General features: G+C 35.5%; 1 protein-coding gene across 1 annotated transcript in view; it reads left to right on the forward strand.

The window, feature by feature from the left end:
* Window positions 1-267: 267 nt before the first annotated feature.
* The window catches only part of DOCK9 (dedicator of cytokinesis 9), a gene marked incomplete at its 3' end in the record, with an annotated part of 95,219 nt that continues 70,608 nt past the window's right edge, over window positions 268-24,878 (forward strand). The window contains exons 1-7 of the mRNA XM_010140152.1: window positions 268-381; window positions 8,545-8,661; window positions 15,390-15,479; window positions 17,075-17,157; window positions 18,251-18,320; window positions 22,280-22,375; window positions 22,987-23,121. Of these exons, the coding sequence (XP_010138454.1) occupies window positions 268-381; window positions 8,545-8,661; window positions 15,390-15,479; window positions 17,075-17,157; window positions 18,251-18,320; window positions 22,280-22,375; window positions 22,987-23,121 (705 nt within the window). The remainder of the gene's footprint in view (window positions 382-8,544; window positions 8,662-15,389; window positions 15,480-17,074; window positions 17,158-18,250; window positions 18,321-22,279; window positions 22,376-22,986; window positions 23,122-24,878) is intronic.

A 24,878-nucleotide genomic window follows, 5' to 3' on the forward strand; every position in this document is an offset into this window, starting at 1 on the left:
TTGACTTATAATACTAAAAGAGGTCCACCTCTTCCACACCCCCACACCCACCCCAGAGCAATACGGCATGCTTAGGGGGCTGGCCTTTGTCTATCAGACATACCCACCAGGACAGATTTAGCAAACTGCAGCTGAGAAGTTAGACTAGTACTTTCTGCTGCTGGTGCTAGGGAAAAGGCTGTTGTTTTCACTGGATCACTGGCATGTTGATTACTTTGATGCCAAAAAGCATACGGTTTTGCTGCTGTTTGTATTTTCAATCGAAGAATGCAGGCAAGAACAAACAGAAATCCTAAGAAAGAGCTTGTTATAGCGTCTCCGCAGCAGTGCAAGGATTCAGGTCCTTGTGAAATAGAAGTGGAGAGTCCTGTGGTAGTGCTGGTAAGAATTGTTTAAACAAGCTGTCTCTTCCCTTTAATAATTCCAGTTCTGTCTGCCAGTGGAAAAAATGCTTAATCTGACACTAAGGAGAAGTTCCTTGTGAAGAAGGTGTGTTTAACATTTATGTTTGATTCTTTGTGTTTTATTTGCCTTTTTAATTCATTTTTCTTGTTCTGGTTTTCCAAATCTTTGGTCCTCTCTGAATGCAACTTTGGAATGTGGTTTTCACTAGCTGCTTTTCAGTGTCTGTTCTTTGAAGCTAACATGAAAATGACTTACTTTAAGATACATTCTAGCACCTCTGTTTTTTAACTGTTCAGAATATCTTTCAATTAAAATATATTTGAACTATCTAGAGAATGTATGTAATGAATAAATTTTTCTTAAATTTTCTAAGAATCTGACTAAGTTTGGGTGTACTTCTGGTAAAGGATCTGTTTTTCAATGTCTAAACACACATTATTTAGGCATTTACAGTAGTCTTCAGTGAGGGAAAAGGGAATATTTCTGTATGTGGAGGAAGTAATCAAATAAGAACTTTTTAAAAGTTGCTACACACTTGGTTCTGTTGGAATTTTGATACTACTTAGTAATAACTAAGCTGTAATGAATCCACTCTTTCTAGCTAGGACAGTAAACCTTTTCAAATAGCAGAGGAGGATTGTTAAACTAATAAGTTATATATCAGTAGACAGAAATACTTTGATCTTACTAACATTCCAATTTTACTTGGTAGTATCTGATACTTAATAGTTGCATTAAAGGTGACAGTCTCCTCTCTAATTTTTGGGCTACAGTTGAAGTTAGTGGGAGCTGTGATCTTCAAATTCCGGTGTCTGTTGTGTCCCCCCACCCCTTACTTGAGCTTCATGCTCTGCATTTAAGAATTGAACTAAAACATTTTGGCTATCTATATTTAGTTATATACATCCGTAACTTTCTGGGAGTTGTTACTGTGTATAACTGAAAGCTTACATGTGTTTAGTAAGACAAAGTTTCTTTTCCTTTATGCTGTTTTCTTTAGTTTCATTTTATTCAGAGCGGTTGTTAGTAAAACGTGGGTTTCTTTGCATGGGTGTGTTCTGATTTCTGGTCCAGATTTTCATTAGTACAATATGATCTAATCTTGTGTGTGCTTTCCTGCCTTTGGAATGTTTAACTTTATTTAGAACTGTTTTTATTCCCTCATGAATACTCAGAGAGGATATTAGTGTTTCTGCAAATACTTAAGAGTACTGCAGTTGAGCAGCAAGTGTATGTACTTTAAAAAAGTTTAAAACACTGTCTTTATAACCACTTATAAAATAGTACATCCTTATAATTTTCTAGATACTACTTAACTTAGTGGTCATGGATTAATATACCTGCAGTGTTTGACCCTCCTTTTTTGATTTCCAGATGAACTGGATGCAATATGTCCATATGTCAAGGGAAGAACACTTAGGTTCCACACAGGTCACATAAAAAATGCATTAACTGTCATTTCAGTTGCTATTTTGGTCTCAATCTGTTGGATATATAGATGAGCATATATATGGCATATAATTATGGATGATTTTGTCTAGTTTATTGAGGAAAGCTAGATGAAATGGTGCAAGGACGCTTGGTACTAAGTGTACTGCTAGGCACAAAGCAAAAAGTAGGGCGCTATGTTTCATTTGTCACTGACGTTTGGGTCCATTTTTATTTCATAGGGTTATGATGTTGCAGTAGATTTTTACTGCCACAGCAAAAGTAGTTATTTTCTGACTGGTATGGAGTGCAGTAAGGTAATAAGTAAAACTGATAAAGTGGCTAGATGGTGTAACAATGTAAACAGCAGAACTTGTTTTCTATATCAAAAACCTTAGAACTGTATTAGATAGCAGTCCTCAGAAGCATTTGAAACAGGTTTGCTCTAGCAATACTTCTTATCAACTGTTGCCTAAAACATGCTTTCAGGTGTGGGTGTATTCCTTTTGTATGGACAGTTATGATGTGATTTGCCTAGCAAGCAGGTTTTTTGCATGTTCTTTATAAAGATGAGACAGAATCAGCTGTCAAAACCTCAAGGAAGCAACAAGTTCTTTGTGATACATTATGTAAATATTTTAAATGTAGTTCACGGAGAGTCTGCTGCAGTATTGAGAGAACTTGACAATAAGCATCCCATGAGATACTGAAAGAATGTTATTTGATTGAGTGCTGTGCCTGAATTAACTTTTCCTGGATGGGTGGGTAGGTTCACAAAAGGAGCTGTATGCTGTTTTCAGTGCCAGTATGTTAGTACGTGTGCTCTTGTTTTCCTGTGTTTTGAACTAGATTGTGTCATAACTTTGCTGTTGAGGTTAATAAGCAAGAAGAGTCCATGGAAAAACATTTTCCAGGTGGTACCTCAGTACTTGGGATGAACTGCTGTTGTGATAGCTGTTGAAGAAGTTAGGACGCATGTACTGTCCAATTGCATTTTGATAGTCAGAAGCAGTAACAGCTTATCAAATCAGGTGATGTTTCTGGGAAGTTGGAACTTCTGGAGGCCACCTTTTTGCTTTATGTTGGCATTATAAAGTATAAGACACCAGAGCACATCTGTGCAGCAGAGTATTCCCCAAGTCTCGTTCTAGGGTTAGAAGGTTCTGTGTTGATAAGAGAACTTCACAGAGCCCAGCATGCTTGCTTTTTGTCTGAAGGTAAAGCAAATCACAGAGGAGGCTAGAAATTAAACTGGAACTGCATCCATATCAACCCCAGGTAAATACTGGCATTACAGAAGGTCTTATCAAAATGTCTGAGCTCTGAAATGTGCTCTTGTGTTTAAATGGACCTTGACTATCAATAAAATACTTCTAAAGAAAAGCTCAATTCTTCATAATATAGACTGTGTTAAATGAGTTTTGGGAACACCCCATCTCTTCTGTTACAGCCCCCTGAAGACTTGGGTGAACAATAGAACAAGGGTTTTCAGGCTTTCAGGTTTAACTGAAAAAGAAAAAAAAAGAAAAGGAAACTTAATTATTGTTTAACACTGTGCAAAAAAGCCTCTGCAAGTTGCTCTCTCTTTGTACCCCAGTAAACACTTCTGATAAGTTTAGGTAAACATGAAAACAGATGACTTAATGCACTTCATTCTTTAAGTCCTAGAAATTTAATGAAAGCATTTTGTTGCTAAATATATGCATAGCGGTAGGTTATTTTACATAAACCTTAGAGTAGGTTAATCCCTCCCACTGCCCCAAAGTTTACATCACAGAGTTAACCATGCCTAAGAAAGATGATAATGAATAATGTAATGTTTAGATACGTATAATTTTTGAGTGGATTTTTAAGTTGACTAAAAAATAACCCAACCTGGGCAATTTATTTTCAGTTTATTGTGGTTGTGGGGCAATAAAATACCGGGAGCTGTTACCCATGTTTAGTATTAAATACGCTTGTTATATGTCCAAAGTGGCTTGCTTCAGGCCTTTGTTGAGAAATACGTAACACAATATATTCATCAATTTATATGCTGGGTTGCCTGCTGGTGCTGGTAGCTGGTAGCTCCATTCTGTTCTTTATGGGGACTGTTATTTTGCAGGTGTATGTGTTAAATATGGTTTTATAACGTAAACACTCTTTTTTAGCACAAGGGTAACAACACTCAGTGCACCTAAGCTGACCATCCTTTGTCTTGTGAGAAGAGGAAGATAACATTTGTCTTATTTTAAACATCTAAGAAAAAAAAGTACTGTATTACTTTTTCTGTAATATATAATGTAGACAATCATTGAACTCCTAACTTAATTCCTTTTATCTGATATCATTTGGCACTGCTTGTCCAAATATGTTGACCATAATCTGGCAGATTAAAATGGTTTCCATGTGGGCGTCATGGTTGCTGTTTTGAAATGCTTCTTATTTCTGATTAGTATCCATACTTACAATACACTGGCAAAACCCGAAGTGGTACGGCAGAGATGTTGCTGTTTTATCTTCCTACAAATACAGCATTGGCTAGGTTAAGTGCTGGACCCTGTGAAACCCTGTGCTGTTAGCATTTTCTTAGGTTACGGAAATAAAAATTCTGTTTGTTGCAAATTAATAGGAAAAGTTAAGCCTTGTTTGAAAGACTGACTTCTTGTGCCTGTAAGCTTGATTTTGCAGTTTTGATTTGGCTGTGTTTCATCTGTGTCAGCTGGTCCATAAATAATATTCAACAATATTGTACCTATCCAGTGTCTTTTTAAAAATTTTTCTAAAGAGTTTGAGAGAGAATCTGCTTCCTTGTGGTGTTGTAGGTTTGGCTAAATGCCAACATCAGTGTACTGTTTATTGTTTTCTTTTTTCATATCTGGTTCAAATTGAAAAAACATCCTCTTCCTCTTGAATCCCATGAATGACTAAGAAAGAAATGATTAACACTTTGGAGAAACCTGAGGAAGCAAATTCTTCATGAACTTTTACAGAAATGATACTTCTGTAAATCAGATACTTTACTGATTAAATAGGAATATGGTGTGGTATTCTGGTATCACTAACTACCTCTGTGTGCCATTGACTTAGGGAGGAGGTGTATATTCAGGACCTCAGCTCGAGAGCTTTAGATTCTGTAAAAGCTTTGAGTGAGGGAGGTTCATTTTTTAATCTTGTGTTTACAGCATGCAAGCAAAGCTTATTTTCTCTTAAAATGCTTTTTAAAATAAATTTTGTGGTTGTGGTGGACCTGTTCTGTGACTATAGGGTAGAAACATGCATTTGCAATGAATAGGATGCTTTTTTAAGCTGCAGTATATGCATCTTTGGTTTTTTAATTAGCTGTGCTAGAGAAGTGATTTTTTTTGTGTGTGCACCTGTGAAATAATTTTAGTTACGCTGTTTTTAAAAGTAATTCTTTTCCTCTATTTTTGCTGATGGAGGAGCCAGAGTTAGCTTTCTTCCAGTCTTCACCTGTGGCCTTTCCAAGAGAATTAACAAGAGGATGGACATAGCTCTTCAGCACCAGGGAGAAAAGGATGAACATGCTGCCTATGCACAGCACAATGTAAAAATCCATTGTTTCAGGTGACATCTTTCCTTTGCTACCAGCTAGTGAAATTGGTGCTGTGATCTACCTGCTTGCTAGTGCAGATAGATAATATTGATATGTCAACTTTCTGACTGTATGGACATGTATATGTTTCTTCTTTCCTTTAAAAGGCTTCCTAAATTTCATTATAAGTGTATTAAAATAAATGGCCTGAATTAATTTTTTTAAAAGACATTTTAAAAAATGTGAAGTGTACTGAAGATGAGTAGCAGAATTCAAAAGTGGTTTTGCAACAGTTTTTTAATAAGGACAGAGTTTCATGTTCTGTTTAGTTACCTGAAACTCTCCTGTTTCTGAAAGGCTCCCATCAGCTCCCATCTCTTGGCACAAGAGGTGATGCAGCCATCTGATCAGATGGTTGATTTCAGAGAGCCAGTCTGACTGGAAGCTCGCTAAGCCAGATCACCTCCTCATCTGTCTCAAAATATGACTGTTCAGTTGCTGGTACTAGTGTGAGAAGGCTCAGGAATGTGCCATGAGAGAGAGATGATCCTTCTAGTGTCAGCTCTCAATTTAAATTCACAATTTAAGCCAATTGTGAAGCCAAATCTTTAGCTAAGAGACTGGTTGTATACACAACTCAAATGACTTTCTCCCCCTAGTTATTTCTTAGACATGGTTTAATTTGGAGTATTTATTTTTGTTTCTTCTAAAGGTAATTCATCCTTCACCACTCTCAAATGAATGTCGCTGAAGCACATTGTGTATCATTTCTCATCACAAACTCTTCAGAAGGAACGGTCATGTGGTAAAGGCCAACTTCACCAAATGGTCTGACTTATCCACAGTACTGTACTAGTCTCTAAACCTTTTTTTTTTATAAAAAAACCCATAAGAGTATATTGCATAAGAGCTCAGTGATTGACAGGTGTCCATCTTGCTTGTCTGGATAGATAGAGAGAGACCTGTTACTTAGACTGGAAGTGGGAGGAAGGCGAGCAAAGAGTGCCTTGCTTTCTGCATGTTAAGTGTTGCTGTGTACTTCATTTACAGAGCAGTAAAGTTTGAAAGGCTCTTCATGCTCTGTGTTACCCCTGTTTTGTGCTTAATGAAGAAAATTTATGCTGGACAATTATTGCCTTGGTGAAGGGTTGGAGAGGGTGGGTGAAGTTACTGGAATTTCTTTGGAATTGGAACTGATTACAGCAATCTGGCACGGGGCGCTGCTCAATCTGAGATTTTGTGAAGAGATAATTTGGTAGAGCCTGCATCTAGGAAATGTGTCAAGTAGTTGGGTGAAGAAGATGCATCTGGCCTTCTACATACTGAAGAAGCTTGGATCACACCATTTCAGTAGTTTGGGATTCATTGCAGCAGTCTGAATATTCAAAGGTTAAACCTAACAGGAAAATTTCTTGCAACTAAAGTATTTTGTACAGTTGGAGAAAATGTAACCTTTTCTTGTGTTTACGTGCTTCCCGTATGTTTTTCTGAGCTAAATGGTCCAACCACTTGAGCTACAGGTGGGTACATGAACATAAAGCCTTTTCTGATGGATACTGGAGTTATTTCTTGGCTTTGTGATAAGCCATGTTCATGAATGAGAGGAGAAAATGCAACAGCTGTGGTTCAGATGCTGAGCCCTCAAAATTTCTTGGGGTATAATGTGCAGTGACCTGAATATCTGTTCTCCGTCTCCTCTGAAGAGAAAGATGGCAAGCTCAACATCATAATTTTCAACTGTGGCTCCTAGCTGTGTTGGTCTGTGCTGAGCATGTTTTTATATAGCTTATGAATTTACAGTAAATCCTTCCAGTGCGATTGTAAATGGTAGCTGTTTTGTTGACAAAGCTACATTTTGTTCATGTTTTGGTAGATTTGTTTTCTAGATTTTTCTTTTTTGGCCTTTTCAGTTGTTATGATCTTTTATGTTCTTGTGCTTTTCTTAACAGTGAAACTGCCCTGTGGTAGATTCTTCAGTAACTGTTGAGTAGCTTGTGAACTAAGCCTGAAAACTTTAGTTACTTTCTCTGACTAAAGCTTTCCTAATGCCTTGAAAAACAAATTTATTTGATCTACTTTTGGATGAAGAAAACACCTGCAAGGTTTCTCAGGAATGTTATTAAAATACTAATGAGTAATAGCAGTTACTGCTAGACATAAAGATACTACTTCTGCATAGCACAGCTGGAATTTGAAAGGTTATTAACATAACTGATGCTAAAAATATATATAAATTTCTTGTCTGATTATCTGTAATGATGGCACAAGCTGGTCTTGCTGCTATTGTTATGTTTAATATACCTTATGTTGAAATTAGTACCTCCAATCTTAAAGTATCACTTGGAAAGTCTTTTATAATTGTCACTTCTAAAAAAAATGGGTAATTTTATGTCAGGTACTGTGATGCACAATTTTAGTTGCAGAAGGTACAAGCTAGATTGTAACTCCAGCTCTGCATTAGTCTGTACACTCTGAGGCAGTGCTGCCCCATTGAGAGCTCTCTCTAAACCTCCTTTGCCATCTGACCACTTATCAGAATGCTTGGCAGGGTGAAGCAGGGTGCACAGCCAGCTGTAATGCCTTGACAGCTGAATAGGGTTTAAATGTTAAATCAGTGCATAGTGACTGAAGAAAGCTACTCATGCAGTTAAGTGGAAGCAAATGGCCATGGGAATTTTGGGAAAAAAAACCCAAACCTCAAACTATAGAGAAGGAGGAATGTCAATCAGCCTACCCTTACTGCAGGTTACTACTGAATTAAAACAAGCTCAGTCCTAGGTTTGAATTAAGACAGTTTTAATCCCTGATAAACCCAGATCAGAGCTCTCTTGGCAGTATCAAGCAAAGGTAACCACCAATGAAAGAGACTAGTGATTTCTAATTTTTTTTCAGTGAAAATACATACATGATTAATAAGCGTTGAATTAGTGTGTTTTATAAAATAGTTCCTGTTTCTTTCTTCTGAGGCAAATAGTATGCTTGTCTCTGTAATTACCATTTGCACTTAGCTATGTGGTATAGTGTGACACAAAGTCTGCATTTTGAATACTGTAACTTTTCGATGTAGATGAAGTCTCATTCTGCCAAACTTTTAAAGTAACTTTTTAAAGTGAATCAACAATTGTAATTTTTCCTCAATATACTTGGGTTTTTTTTCCTTTTTTTTTTCCCCCTAGGCAAAACCAAAGCTCATCGAACCAATAGACTATGAAAATGTCATCGTTCAGAGGAAAACACAGATTTTGAATGATGCTTTACGTGAGATGCTGCTGTTCCCTTATGATGACTTCCAGGTAATTTCATTCCCTCCCCTCCCACCCCCTTTTTTTTTATTAAAACAGATTTTTAACAGTAGTAGTCATGAGATGGTAACTTCCCATTTCTTTGGTTTTTAACTCTCTTTAGCTACAAAAAAATACAATCTTTGCCATTTACACAGCTCGATTTATTCTGTCACAGAAGAAGAAATGGCACAATTTCTTCATCTGTTCAAATTAGAAGATCTATTTCTGCATCTCAGCAATTTTACTGCCTTTTAAAGTAGGTGATCAGTCATTTTTAGGTATTCCCCCCCTTTTCAACACAGGAAATCATGTGATGTTTGTTGAGAAAAAGCATCTGCTTTTTGTCAATGCTTTAATTCTGAAATCAATGATCTTTTTTTTTTCTCCTCCTTAACAGTGAAGGGCACAAACCTGTTCAAATGAAAGCTGTTACTCTCAGCTGCATGTTACCACCCAATACTGGGTTTTGGCAAAGTATCCCTTGCGTAAGAGGGCTCTGACTTGACTAAGCCAGACTTAATCAAGATTTATGATCAACTTGATATATCTCTGTAAAATAACCATGTTTATCTAAATCAATAGTTTATTTATTTGAATCTTGTTGTAGATCGAGTTAGGATAACCAGCAAACATCTTAGAGATGAGCTAGTGTAAAGAGTGAGGAAAGTTTCTCTCATGTGTGCCGGTACCTCCAGTGAAAATGTCTACCTATATTTGAAAAGTATGAACTGTATAAATTAGCGCTTTTAGGGAGTATGGTTGAATACTTCAGAATTGTTCTGTAAAAACCTGTCTGAAAAGCTGAGCACTTTCTTCAGCCAAGTAGTTGAAGCTAAGTATGTTTATCATGGGGGAAGTTGGTGATGAGTTGGTGTATTTCTACAGAAGGGTGTATGAAGTCCCATAAATTACATGTGCTGAGTTTTTAATGAATTCTCTCTGGCCTATTAAAGTATTTACCTGAGTGCCTCTGGCCTCTTCTTTTTAAGTCTGTGTGCTTCATTTTCACTGATTCTTGGATGAGTAACTCTACAGGTAACCTTCCCACTCTGAGCTAAAGAAATTTTGGTTTTAGCAAGCTACAGGTTATTTAGAGAGTAGTTTGGGCTTCATATGTTCTCAGCTGCGTTTGAAAGTTTTGAAGGATGGGAGGTAAGGCTACGAGTATTGTCTAATGATACTAGTGTTCAAATGCGTTGATGCCCTACACAAGGTATTGGCTTTGGGACTGGGGAACGTGTGAGTGAGTAGGCTGTGCCACCCAGATACCCTTCTACAGTGTTGTCCTTCAGTATCGCAGATCAAGAGGAGTATCAAAGGATACTTCTAAGCAAAGGCTTTTCTAATTGACTAGTTCATTTACCAGGGTCATTCTGTGAGCAGCTCTGAATTATCAATGGAGAAGAAACAGTGCTATTAAGAATATCCTCAGACATTTTGTGTGAGCGGTCTGTGAGATGTCTGAAATGTTTAACTGCTGTTTCAAATGACCTCTTCTGCAGTTCTTAACCTCAGGCCTGTATGACTGAAGCTAGTCCATAGCTTGGTGCGTTTTGTCATTCTTTTTTTTGAATTCTATTGTCAGATTTTCATTGAGACAGTCATTAAAGCTTCTGTTATATCAGAGTTTTTCCTACAGGTAGTCACAGTTTTGGAAGTTAGTCAGATTTCCTATTTCTTTATACCTCAACAGTGTAATGTCTGAATACATTTTCTGGATTTTGACTATGTAGTTTTTGACAGTCTCATTTTATACTTGATTTACATGAAGACTGGTTTGTACTATCAAACTTCATTATTTATGCTATTAAACTTTTATTCTAAGATTTGCTGGCACAAACTTACTCCAAATATTTTTACTGTATGCATGACTCCAATGCTATTTGGAGCTGTCTAGCTTTTTTTCAGCAACACAATGCATTTAAATCTGTCATTCAGTACATTAAGAAACTATTACCAAGTCAGAGAACAGAAATCCTTTATGTGCCTTTTTTTTTTGCTAGTTAAACCTTTTAACCCTTTGCAGTTTGCTATAATTACAGTTTTGAAGCCATTGGTCTTTCTGTGGTTGCCAATATAATTTAAATCATTTAATAATGGAATATTTTCTGTATTTGCCATTCTAATTCTCATTTATTTTCTCAATTCCTTTTTCATAATTTGTTGCGGTCGCACAATGTGTGGGCGATTCTTGGTAAGCCTTGGCCCCTCCTCCCCCACAAGAGGAATTTAAAATAGTGACCTAGAATATTTTGAACTACCTGTATACACACTTAGAATAGGTGGAAACTCGTACCATTGTCTAAAAACCTGCTCAACCCATTTCCTCTTAAAGCACTCAGGTTTTATTTTTACAAAGTTTTTCACTTTCCTAAAAAGGAAGCCAAGCCCTATTCATTTAAGAGTGAGGATATTTTGTTTCCATCATGGCCCTAAAACTAGCATTTAAAATGGCTCTGAACATACTTGCTTTTCAGCACTAAGCATCACTTCTATAATGTTTTGTAGATTACAGAAGAGGTTACATATTTTCAGAGGCAAATTGATACCACTACTGAATATGTGCTAAAGTTGAAATTACTCTGGGAGAAATCGGAGACAAATGTTTCTGCTTAATTTGGATAACTTTTATTTTCCGGTAATTCAGTTAGATAACTGAAATGTAATGTAGTGTGTGTATTTTTCACATAATTAGAAACGATACTGGCAGGAATTCAGAGGCAAGATTTTTGTAACAAATGTTTTAATGTCTTGATCTGTAGTCATGGTCAGCGCCAGGTTCAGTTAGTGACTCTTACCACCTCAGAGAAGTGAGATATTAAAGGAGAACCAGTATGTTAGTCTGTATCAGGAAAGAAAGTTTGCATAATAACTTGCTTTTCTTTCTTTCTCCTGATGAAAGTTATTTGCCTAGTGAGGGAAAGGGAGGTGGGGGGGAACCCAGTAAGTCACCTTTTTCTCTTTAGCTGTGACTGTTCCAAACATGCTGTTAAAAGTAGTTCTGCGCTCAAACCACTACTAAAGAAAAATAAGAGCAAGGATGGAGCAGAAAATGTTCTTCTCTGGGAAAACTCATAAAGATTGAAGGATTGTTTTTCAGCCAGCTGATCTAGTTACAGGAACCTTTCCAGATTTCCACTTAACTGAATTTGTCATTGTTGTAAACTTGATTAACTGAGATTGTGAATCCTGTTTTCTTTTTTTATATATGCTTGGTTGGTAGCAGCTCATTTACTTTTCAGAAAAGCATGAATTTCATCTTGCTTTGTTCTCATCTTAAAATACAAATAAGTAGGCTTTTAATTTCTTTCTTTTGGGTATGTGGGGTCAGCAGCAATATTTTGTATTTTCTCTGTTCACTGGAGCTGCTGAAACTTGTAAAAAATAACAGTGCTGTCACTGGGTGGACATTGTCAAATTTACAGAGCAGGAACAGAACCTTAGAGATGTTCAAGCAGTGTCTGTCATCTAATAAAGTGGAAAAAAAAATATAAAACACCCATGTTAAAAACACAGGAGGGAGAAAGGCAAAAGCTAAGGAATAACAAACCAAAATGGGCATGTATGAAGACATGTCAAATGGGTTTGAGGAATGTTGAGGAATGTGTTGGCTGGTTTCTGTATCTCACCTACATCTGCTGTAGTCCATTCCTCTAAAATGTTTGCATATGGACCTGTTGTTTAGTGTAGAATTGCTGAGGAAGATACCCCCCTAAGCTAGACAAAGCATTGGAAATTTAAGACCTGCCATTATTTTTCTCTGTAGACATGAAGTGAATGATTTTGAGAACTACTACTTTGTGTGTGATTTGGTTTGGGACTTTTTAAGTTTATTTTATTAAATATTTTGTGTGTGAAAAATTTATACATGCTTATTTTTCGTCTAGATAGAACTAAAAGACTGATTTTGTTGATTCATACTTTGCAGCATTGACTTCTTTTTAAGCTGTGACCTTCAAAAAGGCCCACCATAGTGGCATATTTATACATTTATTTTAAATACTCAAGTACACATCGTGCTAAGACACCCCACTACAAAATACTTGTCTGTCTTTTGGCAGTTCTTTAGTGCCACCCGCAAGCATGTTTGTCTTAGCAAGATGGCCAAGGTTCTTCCTATTACTTTGCCCTAAAGTGTGGGGAAGGATGACCAGGATGATTCCGAAAATTACATGCCAGATTTCAACATCAGTAAAATACACTTTTTTAACCTTAGAAGCAAAGCTATTTGCTAATGCTGTCAAGAACATAAAACTTCTGAGCCTGAGATAAGTAAAATGGGAAATCTAACTTCAGACTGGTTATGCATTCCCAAATCCCAAGTCTCACTAGCAAATGCAACCTTATGTTGGAAAGACTTTGGAATTCTTAAACTGCGTTCATTGCAGTCTGCACTGATTGTGAACAGATTCGCTATCTGTATTTCATCAGGTTTCAAGTAACAAGTACCCCTTCACTGTGAGACTTGGTGAAATGTCACTTCTGCTGTCGCCTTCTCTGAAACTTCAGCACATAGCAATATTATCCTAAATCCCAGGGGCTCCCTCTGAAAACAGCATCAGAGTATTAATGCCTCAGCAGAGCGTGTGTATCCTGGCTAGTGTTGAAAGTGGTCTTCCTTAGTTTGACAGACATTCTGTAGTGCCTGATGCTTCTGTAAATCAAATGGTTACTCAAAGCCAGAGAATTGAAATGTTCTATTTCTTAATAACGGTTCAGCCAAGGTAGTTGTGAAGAAAGTTTGCAGACAAGACAATTCTCCCATCCTAATTTTTCTTTTGGAATGTAATATATATGTGTGTGTATGCTTGCAATTTAAAATACTGTTGTGTTGTTGCTTTAGTAATTATTTTTAGAAATTTGCCCTGATCAAAATATCTCATTGCATTTTGTGGCTCTGAACTACTGCAGCTGATGGATGAGCTGAGAAAGAGGCAGCACATGTCAAGACAGTTACTAATATGGACAAACTTGACAAATTTCTCTGTTTTGTCACTGATCTTGTTATAATACTAAGATAAAAATCTTTTTATGTGTGAAAGACTAGATAAAAACCCTTACTTGATTGTACTGATAATTGTGTAGCAGGGTGACAGCAGCAGACGTTCCAGAACTATGTACTGCTAGTTCACTTTTGCCAAATTCCACTGTAGTGGTACAACTTGATTCATGAGTTTGACTTTCGCATGAAAAGTGCCTGGAAAGATGCCACCATTGTCTCTGGGTTTTGTTTTAATTAAAAAGCATAGTCTATGCTTATAGAAAATATATTGCATGTAATATATAAACTCTAAATAATTTCCTCTCAAATATCAGACTATTTCAGGCTGAGTGAAGGATCTAGACATTCTGGCTGTTAGCTCTTACAAGGTAGCTTAATGCTCTTAATATTTCTTCTGTAGCTTGTGAAAACAAATACTTTAAACTCTATAGTTTGAAATACGGAATATGTTTCTGCAGTTAAGAAAACTTAATTCTTAAATGCTGTTAGCATGTGAATATCTTCTTGCAGTTGCTTTTATATAAAAACTGTATATTGCAAGATTTATTGGCCCCATGAAATACTTCTTGTTTTCTGATTTTTGCTTTTAATACCTACCGACCTCTTCCACCTAAGCAGTTAGCTTGAAGAGCAGTTAGTTGAAGAGTTCTGGACTAGATAGATTTTTTGATCATGATTATGAGATAATTTTTTTTTCTTTAAATCTTTACTGTACTTGAATATTCTAACTTCAAACGCCCTCCCTAGATAACGGGGTGAGGCTTTGGTAATGACAGAAATAATCATACTATGGATCAAACTCTGTTAACAGAGATAAGTTAAGATAATGTTCTTGTACACCCTTTCTTTTTGATTGTTAATAAGTGGAATTTTTTCTTTTCACTTTTTTCTGTGATTCTTTCTGGTGCTGCAGTATGTGGAGTGTAGCTAACTGGTGAGGGATCACAACCTTCTTCTACGTCCAGGCTGTGCAGACTCTTTTGTCTGTCTTTGACCTAAGCTGTGAGATTCTTTTCCACATAGTGCAAAATAATTTTTATTGTTGTGTAGTTATTTTTAAAAAATCTTCTGGATCCGAAGTAAAAAGTTTTCATGTTTCACACTGTGAAATTTGAAGTACCTAGGACTTACTTAGCACTGACTTGAGAAGCAGAGTTTCAAGGTTGGAGAGAGATTTCCTTGTCTCTGGCAGCTTTTCTGTGCCTCTGAACTCCAGCATAGGACAGGAATAAGTTCTGACTTAATAGGCTGAAGTGTATACTTCAGTAATCCAGGCCTTCTTTCTAAACCTTCAGTTTAACAGTGCAAGTCTCATTTTTTGCTAGCTAAAATCTACAGTTGAACTCTTCTTATTTTCATGCGGCTTTGTTACTTTTCTTCAGTAATAGTTTTTATACGTAGTAATAATAGTACCTTCATGTCTGTCTTTAAAATATTTGAGTTATGTTGTCTTGGTGGAATTATTTTTGCTAGTATTTTCTTGCCCATGTTAACAAAATAGAGGAAAACGCTGTTCTGTGGCATCTATTTCTTCCTGATTCCAATCCTGCCCTTGCAGGGAAAAAAGGAACACGTTGCTGACTGAAAGCAAATTCTCATTAACTGGCTTTTCTGAAACGGCATATACACAGGATGTTTACTGCTACACTTCTGTCTTAGTGATGTAATTGAGTGTTGCCATAATGTGTCATCTTTCCTTTAATTACAAGTTTCATTAATTGTTTTTGTTTATCAGACAGCATTATTGAAGCGGCAGAGTCGATACGTTCATTCAACTGTTCCTGAAAATGCAGAGAAGGAAGCTCAAAGCTTATTTGTAACCGAGGTAATATTGGAAATGCACGTGGCTCTTTGTAATAACAATATTATACCCAAATTGTTTTTCTTCTGCTTCATTTACCATTTAAAAAAACAGGATAAAAAGCCCTGGAAAAAAGTAAAATATTTATTGCCATTTACTTCTCAATGATTTTAAGGAAAAATTTCTGGGAAAACCTTTTGTTTTGTATTTGTTCCATTGGTGGCTGGTAAATAAGGATTATGAGATTGCTTTAAATTATTTTGTTTGTGTAATTGGCTTTTGCAGATGCTTCTCCCCCACCTTCTTTATGGTTTTGGCATTCACAGATGAACGTGGGTGATTTCCATACATAATATTGGGAGTAATAGTAAATCTGGAATGAATCACTGTGACTTGTTTTTCCTGATAAAGTGCCTCAAACCAGTCGTTCTTTCAGTTGGTACATAATAGTCTGTTTGCTGGAACAGAGGTGTTCATCACTGTGACACCTGCAGAGGCCAAAATTCATTATGACTGCTCAATTTGTAGGCTCTATGTAGAATAAACATTCTCAAACATGAAGTTTCTTGTAAGTGATTGTTTGTTGGCATTCTGTTTGTTCTGACTGTGATGCTGCATTTCATTCAGTGTCTTGCTGAAGCCTTTTAGGAATGAAAGGTTTAAAATTTTTGTCTTATATTATCTACTGGTTTTCTGTGATACATTTTAAGCTGATGTTTTAACATCTGAGGTAAATGTCTGTTTTAATTCCAAGAACACTGAAAGAGCTCCAAATAGCTGAATCTGTGTCAAACCTCAAAGTGATTTATTTATCAACAGTGACACATACCTTTAATACCTAACCTAAACAGTTTTAAGATGAATTTGAAGAAGGTAGACAAGGAGGGGAGGCGTCTTATAGGTAATTCATTAATTTTGAGTCTCTGCAGACACAATTGCCTGGTGAGTGTAAGTCTATTCATTCAATATAAAATTTTGTACTGTATGGCTTCTGGAAACAGGTTTTGTCAGTTTTAGGTTACTTTGGTCAAAGCCAAGATAAATCAGTACTTTTATGTTGTAGCAATATGGGTGGAGTAAAATGGTATTTCCTGCGATCTAGTCCAGAGCTTAATGACATAATTGCTTTTCAACAGATGGAAGCTTGTATTTTAATTTAATTGTATTAGAAGTATAAATATAAGGAAAAGATTTTTTTAATTTCTCCATATCTGTATGTGAAAAACTGAATGTTCTATTTTAATAATGCATCTGTATTTTAATGCTGAGATTTAATGCTTGGATGCTTTTTCAGCTGCAGCGAAACGCTGCTTTTAATTTTTCATACAACTGAAGGTGGCTAATCTGGATGCTGAGCGCGTTTGCCTTTTCCTGGTTTTATCAGATACACACCTAGCAGATGATAATAACATCTTATTGAAACATCACTTTTTGCAAAAAGCTATATTGTGCTAGACTGTATTGCAAAAGAAGGGAAGTGTACAGAATTTTCAGAGGTCATCATGGAACCATAGTAGTTCGTGAATAGCCATATGTTAAGAGGTTTTTTGTGTGTGTGACTAGGGAGTGCTGGTGATGCTCTTCTGATTAACACCAGTATTTGGTTTTCATTAAAACAGTGCATCAAAACCTACAATTCAGACTGGCATATTGTTAACTATAGATATGAAGATTACTCAGGAGAGTTTCGCCAGCTTCCAAAGTAAGTATATTATCTAGTATAATAAATACTTTGAATTTGTGAGGGAGTTCTTAACTGTATTTAATATAAATATATTAATACATGTAATATATAATTTGAAATATGCTATTTTGCTGTTTTATAGTCAGTAGAGATGATACAGATTTTTTGGATGGCATTTATATTGATGAGCTTGAAGGTGGAAAAATCTTGTTAAATAATTTTCTGGAAAGAAACTGTAAGAACACTGCCTTTTTAATAGGCAGGTCAAAATAAGAAATTGTGTCATTCACAGTGTGAATGTGTATGTATTGTAACTAAAACAAGCTAATGTTTAGATGATACTAAACTGGTGATATCCTGGTTTTGTAGCTTCAAAGGCAGCTTTTGGAACACTTTCTTTAGTAGCTTAGGGGTAGAATCTAACCGAGATATTTAGAGCAAGTGCTTGAACTAGTGCAGATTTTCACAGGATGATTCAAAGCAAAAGTCTAATCCATGTCTATTACAGACTTTCTATACCATCTGCTAGAGAAATGTTTTCCAATTTTTTCAAAATTTTGTAGGGAGAGTATAGAGCTTAAACCCTTAAGTTAAAATATCTGAGAGTGGCTGAATGCATCGAATCCCACAACTCTGGAAGACCTACTCTACTGCATGTGTCAGTTAAGAAGTACCTTTCTTTCCCTGTGAAAAGTGCTGATATCCTCACAGGTTTTGTAAAAGTCAGTATCTGTATTTTACTGCCCTGAACAGAAACTGCACTGGTCACGAGGAATTTAAATGAGTGCGTTGTCTTATAAGGAGCCAATGGTTACAGGTGGGAATTCTTGCTCCTGAGATATTAGGAGAGCAGTGAATGAGAAGGCATTTGGGTCCCTCCAGTTGCACAAAAGGACAGTGACAAGCAGAACAAAAGAAAGACTGTGGCCAGATGTGCAAATTAGGAAAATTGGTTGCTAAGAAATGCATTTATTGAATGCTGTTGTTAATACTCGAGTATTCTCGAGTATTTTTCTCTTCAGTTAGCTGCAAAAATAAAGATGTTATTTTCCTATAAAATATATAAATAATCACAAAATTTCTAGTATTTTAGAAGCTTTTTCTTTCCTAGTAAAGGGACAAAATCGGAGAAGCTTCCAGTTCATTTATATGAAGTGGATGAAGAAGCAGATAAAGATGAGGTGAGATAATAGTAATTCCTTACTTCTTATTGCTTTTAGTAAAGAATGTTGGGTAAGGAGAGGTTACAAGTTAGATTAGGTGTTGATGTCAGTAAATGAAAAAAGACATTAGCTTGAACAGCCTGATTGAAAAAAAATGTAGTTATTTTATCTATCTCCTTTTAAATAACCTTGTAGTTCTGAGATCTGTCATGTGAGCAGAACAAGTTTAGACATACGGTGAAATTGAAATTTTAATACTTGGTGACATATAATCCTTCAGCTTTCATAAAATCTGTCTTGTGTTACACTGGTTATGTATACAGAAATTTTTCATGCAGTTTAGTCATGAAGTTGAGTGAAATCGTGGGTGAAGCCTTTCCAATATGACAGTACACAAACTTAAGTACGCAAGACAGTATAGCGCACAGTGCGAGTTAAAGTTAGTTTGTCACAAATTTGAGTACAGGATAAGACCTGGAGATCTGTCAGGGAAACAAAAGCAAAAAAAAATTGACTGAAACCCCAAGGTATATTCTTTTTTGTCATTGGCTTAGGAAAGCCAGAGATACCTGTAGCCTCAAGCGATTTTCAAGTATGTTTCAAGTGTCAAAGACTTTTTTCAGTAACTGTTTCTGTTATTTTTGTGACTTAATTGATTTTTACCTCACCCTGTTTCAAAGCAGTGTTTAAATTCCATTGTTTCATTTTCTTACAAGTACTTGAACTCTCACATTGCAGAAAAGAATTAAAATCAAATAAAATTACTTTTTATGGGTTTTACCCTTTGACAATTACTTTGCTTCTAAATTGCTTGTATTTAGAGCTGCTGTATATGAAAAAAAAGTAGTTCCTTACTGTCCTGTGAAAAAAAGTAGTCCAGGGAATGCATCTGAGTAGGTAGATTCCTGAACAGATGGTCTCAGGATACTGTTTCTACAGTTCTGTTATTGATCTGCACTGTGGTATTTGGACAAGTATACATCCGCATCAGTCTTTTTATTTGTAAGATGGGAATGATTATGTTTTCTATTATATGGAAAATTAAAAAGACTAGGTATTATTTACTGACAGTATTTCTGACAAGAGAAATGAGTCAAACAAGAAATTAAATAGAGATTTAATTGTGTTACTAGGAAAAGTACTTAAGTCTATAGTTACTTAAACACTGAAAAGCTATAGCTTGGCTATTATCAGGTGGTATGTTTTTTTACTAGGAAGTATAAGTGGAAAGGACTGCCATTTCTCTTCTGCTCAGTTTTCTGTCAGAGCAGGCAGGAACATCATATCCCTTTCAGAGGTAGAGTCACTGGAGAAGAGGTCTGTGACTCTTTGAAGAACTTAAAATATAAACACAAGAAAATAACGTGCTGGGAAGAAAAGGAATAGGGTGGGTGGACCATAAATTCTTTCCTCAAGGGAAGAATTAATGCAAAAGGGTTTTCTTTCAAACATTAACATCTTCCTATGCCAAAAAGCATATATGCAAATCTCAAATTAAGAGTTGTTTGGTCGTCTTTTTGATTAATTTTGGTTTTATTTTTAAGACGTTTTATTAAGAAAGCTGATTTATTAAAAAAATGATAGAAAACAAAGAGCTGCAAGTGATTAAAAATAGGAGGAAAACCAGCTAAAGATTAGTTTAATCTTTGCGTCATTAAAAAGGAGAGAATTACCTTTCCAGAGCTAATTTGGACTATCAGGCCATCAGGTTGATGTTTGTTAACGGAATTTTTAAATCAGCCTGGGGTATGGGATCAAGATAAGGAACTGTTTTTATTGAAACAGTTGCGGTTGAAGTAGATTTTGGAGCTGAGTTTGTGGGAAAGTTCATTAAAAAAAGTGAAGCACAGTGTGCAACAGTAATAATAAAAGTGAGGAAATTAACTTCAACTTGGAAACAGGAAATATATTTTAAGTGTATAAGTCACGTGTTAACGATTGAGTTCTGGGGGGGGGGGTTTGTATTAACAGGTGTTAATGACAGTGGAATGATTCAGTAGCTTTTTAGCTCTGTATGCAGGAATTCTCCCTGACAGACAGAAATGGTGTAACTAGAGAGGCCCAAGTGATAGTCAGTTTTATTGTTAGGAAGCATCATGCAGTTCAACACAGTTGGGAAACAGTGCACCTCAGAGACTTTGAATTGGAAAAAAGAGTTACCAGAGCTAAATCTGAACTTTTTCTAACACAGGTAATGAAGGAATTCTTTTCGTGTCAGGTGGTCCTATGTATGGTTTGTGAAATTATAGAAAAGCATTGGTTGTTTTGTGCCAAATTTTGGTGGTAACTCATCATCTTATGCTTGTAAAAGTAGTTTTAAACCACCCTATCCTCAGGGATAACTCCACCAGTGGAGGTGGATAATCATAGTTGGGAACCAGTGTTTTATGTTGTTGTCTCTGTATCTTGATTGTTGTACAAGAAAAATGATTATCCAGGTAATAGAACAGGAGTGAGAGGTAATGACCTCAAAACATGAGATAAGTAGACTGTACTGTTTGGACAGTGGGGCAAATGAAAATGTACTGAGTGTTTCTGGTCTACGCTTTGGGGGCATTATATCAGATGCTCTGATAGTTGGTGACCATGTCCTCCTTACTGGGCCTAACTTCCATAGTATCAAGCTGACTAGAATTTTTGAAGGCACAGATTGATGCATCTTTTACCTTCTGTTTGCAGCTTTTTGAAGTTCTCATGTGCATATGCATATGAGTATGCAAGCTAGACAGAATAAATAAGCTGTACATAAATTAAATAGTAACATTTTACAGAATGTTCCTTGATTTGGTTCCAGAAACTAATTAATATTATTCCAAAATCTGTTTTTAATGTTCAGTTTTTGAACTAATGTCTCTGTCCCCCATATCTAATCGCTTTTTGTTGTATGTTCTCTTATTAGCTGAGAAAAGGAATTAGAAAAAGTAGTTGCGGCACTTGAGGAAGTTTTATCGTCTTTTCAACTGGATACTCAGCCAATTTTGAATGTTTGAAATAATAGTAAATTATCAGGAGTATTTCTCCTTTGGATGGTTGAAAATCCACATGTCTAATTCATTAATAGTTTTATGTCAAAATGTGTTACGTCAACTGGAAACCATGGTAAAGTCAGCTTGGTACTGCTCTAAAAGATTACTTGAATTAGTGATTTAATATTTATTCTGTAGCAATTATAAATCTGTCATTTTGGTTAGTTTTGAAAGTAGAACACTGCTTTTTGGTAGTTGCTAACATCCTGTGGTTCTGATGTAGTTACTAAGTTCCATCGGCCGGCAGATGGAAGTGGTATACAGGCAGTGTGTGGTACACAGGGTGTGATGCACAATGTGTGCATTGGATCTGCTGTTTGTGAACTTGTCGTTACTGCCAAGTTAGGTCTTGTTCTCTTTAGGAAGCTTTGTTCTAATCTGTAAAAGGCCAGATCCAATTCAAGCATTCAGGGCTTATTTCTCTGTAAATGCTTAAATACGTACTGTTTTTGAAGTAACACATACAAAGCAAAATGGTTTGAGAAATCTCAGTTGAAGTTTTGGATAAGCATGAATTTACATTGTTCTTTTTGGTAATAGAAATTAGTAAAAATCCTTGCTCTGGAAGGTTAGGCTATATGAAAAAGCTCACAAAATAAACATAAGGAAGTGTTTTGAGTTTTCCCTCTTTCCTCTATTTCAGTGGGGTTTATTTGACTAATATTTAGCTATCTAGAAGCTGGATCACCCTGCTGGCCATAAAGAAAGCCTATATTTACCTATCAAAAGTTAGATGAAGTAAATTTTCTGGTCTTCAAATAGAATAATTGGAATTAGAAAGCCATAGAATTTCAGCCGGAACTCATAGTACATTATTGTAATTACATTATGAGAATAGCTATTCTATCTTTTAAAAGTCATTTCTGAAATTTTTGATAAATACAGCAGTTACAGACTGTGGTGCAAAACTTTTGGGGTTTTTTTTTCCCCTGTCCTTTTCTTCATCTCCAGGATGCAGCATCTCTTGGGTCTCAGAAGGGTGGAATAACAAAACAAGGATGGCTGTACAAAGGCAATATGAATAGTGCAATCAGTGTGACAATGAGAGTAAGTTTGTCTGATGCGTCGTATAAACTGAACACCAGTCTTAAATATCACTGTGCCTTTGAGTTGTCAATTTTGTGTGGTTTACTTCTCAAAAAAAATCCAGCGTGGGATGAAAGAAGTATGCTCGTATGTAATTTACAGCTGTGAAATCTTACTTCTATTCTACTTAAATCAGAAAAAATGCATCAAAAATCCAGTATGCGGGAGAAGTGTGGTGTCTTAGTTTTCTTATCTGGGCGCTGGTATGTTATTAGTAGAAAAGGGACGATGTGATACAAGTTTTTATTTGTATTGCCTCTGTATTTAGAAACACACTTGAGTTATTTTTACAGTTATCACAATAGATATTTATTATGAGTAATATTATGGAGTCAGTTTTAAATACCTTTCAGTGGGTTGAAAATACTTTCAAATAATATAATTCAATCTGGCTGCAGATTTTTAAGTTGAATTCTTAAATTAATTTCTGTTTTATTTTCTGAGGGTACTGATTAGCTTATATATAAATAAAAGCTTTTTTCTTTAACCTACTGTATAAATAGCACTTGTATTATGAATCTGATTAGTGCTAATATTGTAATTCTTTTTCTTTCCTCCTTTCTTTTCAATAGTCATTTAAAAGAAGATTTTTTCACTTAATCCAGCTTGGTGATGGATCTTATAATCTCAATTTCTATAAAGATGAAAAAATATCAAAAGAACCTAAAGGATCAATATTTCTAGATTCATGCATGGGAGTGGTTCAGGTAATAATTATACTGCCAGTTCTCCAGTTAGTTCTGTATTTGATAGCAATGGATTTTCCTAAAATACAGGTAACTTCTGTTAGTTGTAGCTAAGTACCTATTATGGAGAGAAACAATTAGACATGCTACATCTTGCAGAAACAGTGAACAAGATTTTAAAGGGCAAGAGATGAATTTTTAAAATCTTTCTGAAAAGAACATAAGTTGCTAGTTGAAGTCAAATATTTATCAAAAATATCAAACAAAATTTTAAGGCAAATACACAAAACTCCCCAGACTTAAATGGTGGTAAAGTAACCAATAGCACAAAATTAAAGTTCATTTCAGTTACATTTTGTGCTTAAAAGAGCTGTAAAATGTTTTGCATATCTTCTTGTGTGGGATTTTTGTTGTGGGAATTGTGTTAAATACAGTCCAGATGCTTTCATTTGACCTTTATAACATTACTTCTATGAGCTTTTCTTTATTTTAGAAAGTTGAGGACTTTGGTAAAATGTTTGTCAGTAGCAAGTGCCAAAGAAAAGATTTTTATTATATTTTTTTACTTGTGATTCTGTTATGTATTTACAGTACAGCATGTGATTGTTTTGTCAGGCACAACATACCTGATTAAAAAAAAAGGTTTTGTTAACTTGGACAGATATAGGCAAAGTTCAGTGAAAATGTATTTTCTGTTGTTTTGTTTGGGGGATTTGTGGTGTTTTGTTTTCCCAAAACTTAAAAACATTAAAGGAAAAGACAAGAATTCCCAAAATACTGTTTGGTTTTTGGTTTTTTTGGTGTTTTGTTTTAATACTGAAGTATATTGAGACTTTTCTGACTCACAGAGAAGTGCAGTCACATAATATGTGCAATGTATATATTTACACATCTAGTTGTGTATAGGAATACTTGCTCTAATTCAATGTTTTGTAAAAAAATGAGAATTGCGAATATGTACCACCTGTGTCAAGGTTTTATTCTGTGAAAAGTTAAAGGTTACTGTTCTTAAAATTTTTTTATTTCTCTCAGTACTGATTTAAATTGATAAAACTGCCTTAGATCTGGAGTCCATACATTTGTTCATATTCTTCTTTACAAAAACTCGTCTTTGGTAGAAAGCTGACTGTTTTGCCAGGCAGCAGTTGGTCTGTTAATTGAAAAATCTGAGGTGCAGCAAAAATAAAATATAGTTTGGCATTTAGTTCAACTTAAACAAACAAAAAAATCCCCCAACCATTAAGCTTGTCTTATTGTTTGTTTTAATGTTTATCTCATGAATTACCAATTTTTTAAATTAAATTGATGATAGTATAGAATTTTTCTTTAAGACTTGTGAATTCTTTCCCAGGAACATGAGTCAAGTTAGATAGCATTTGAAGCCTTGATTTAAATTGTGCAAAAAAGGATGACAATAGTGGTTGAGGAACAAAGGATTGTTTCCCAACTTCACATGTCTTTAAAAGACTAGCAATATCTGGGTATTCAGAGTGGAGGTTAGTTATGATTTAACCTCCGGTTCAAAATCCCAACATGCAAATGATTCTCACTCAAATATTATTAGAATTTCATGCTTTTTAAAATCAGTAGATCTTGATATAGATGTAGTAGATCGGTAGATCAGATGATCCAAGTACATGAAGATACTGATACTTGAAAACTGGATTTTCATGGTTTTTAAAAATTATTACAAAGCAGAATGATGAGGGGAAACTGAAAAACAGGGTGTTATCTTTCGTACTTCTACTTGTTGCAACGGTACCAATAACTTGAAAAAG

The sequence above is a fragment of the Buceros rhinoceros genome, unplaced genomic scaffold, assembly GCF_000710305.1.
Source record: "Buceros rhinoceros silvestris isolate BGI_N320 unplaced genomic scaffold, ASM71030v1 scaffold7997, whole genome shotgun sequence".
NCBI lineage: Eukaryota > Metazoa > Chordata > Aves > Bucerotiformes > Bucerotidae > Buceros > Buceros rhinoceros.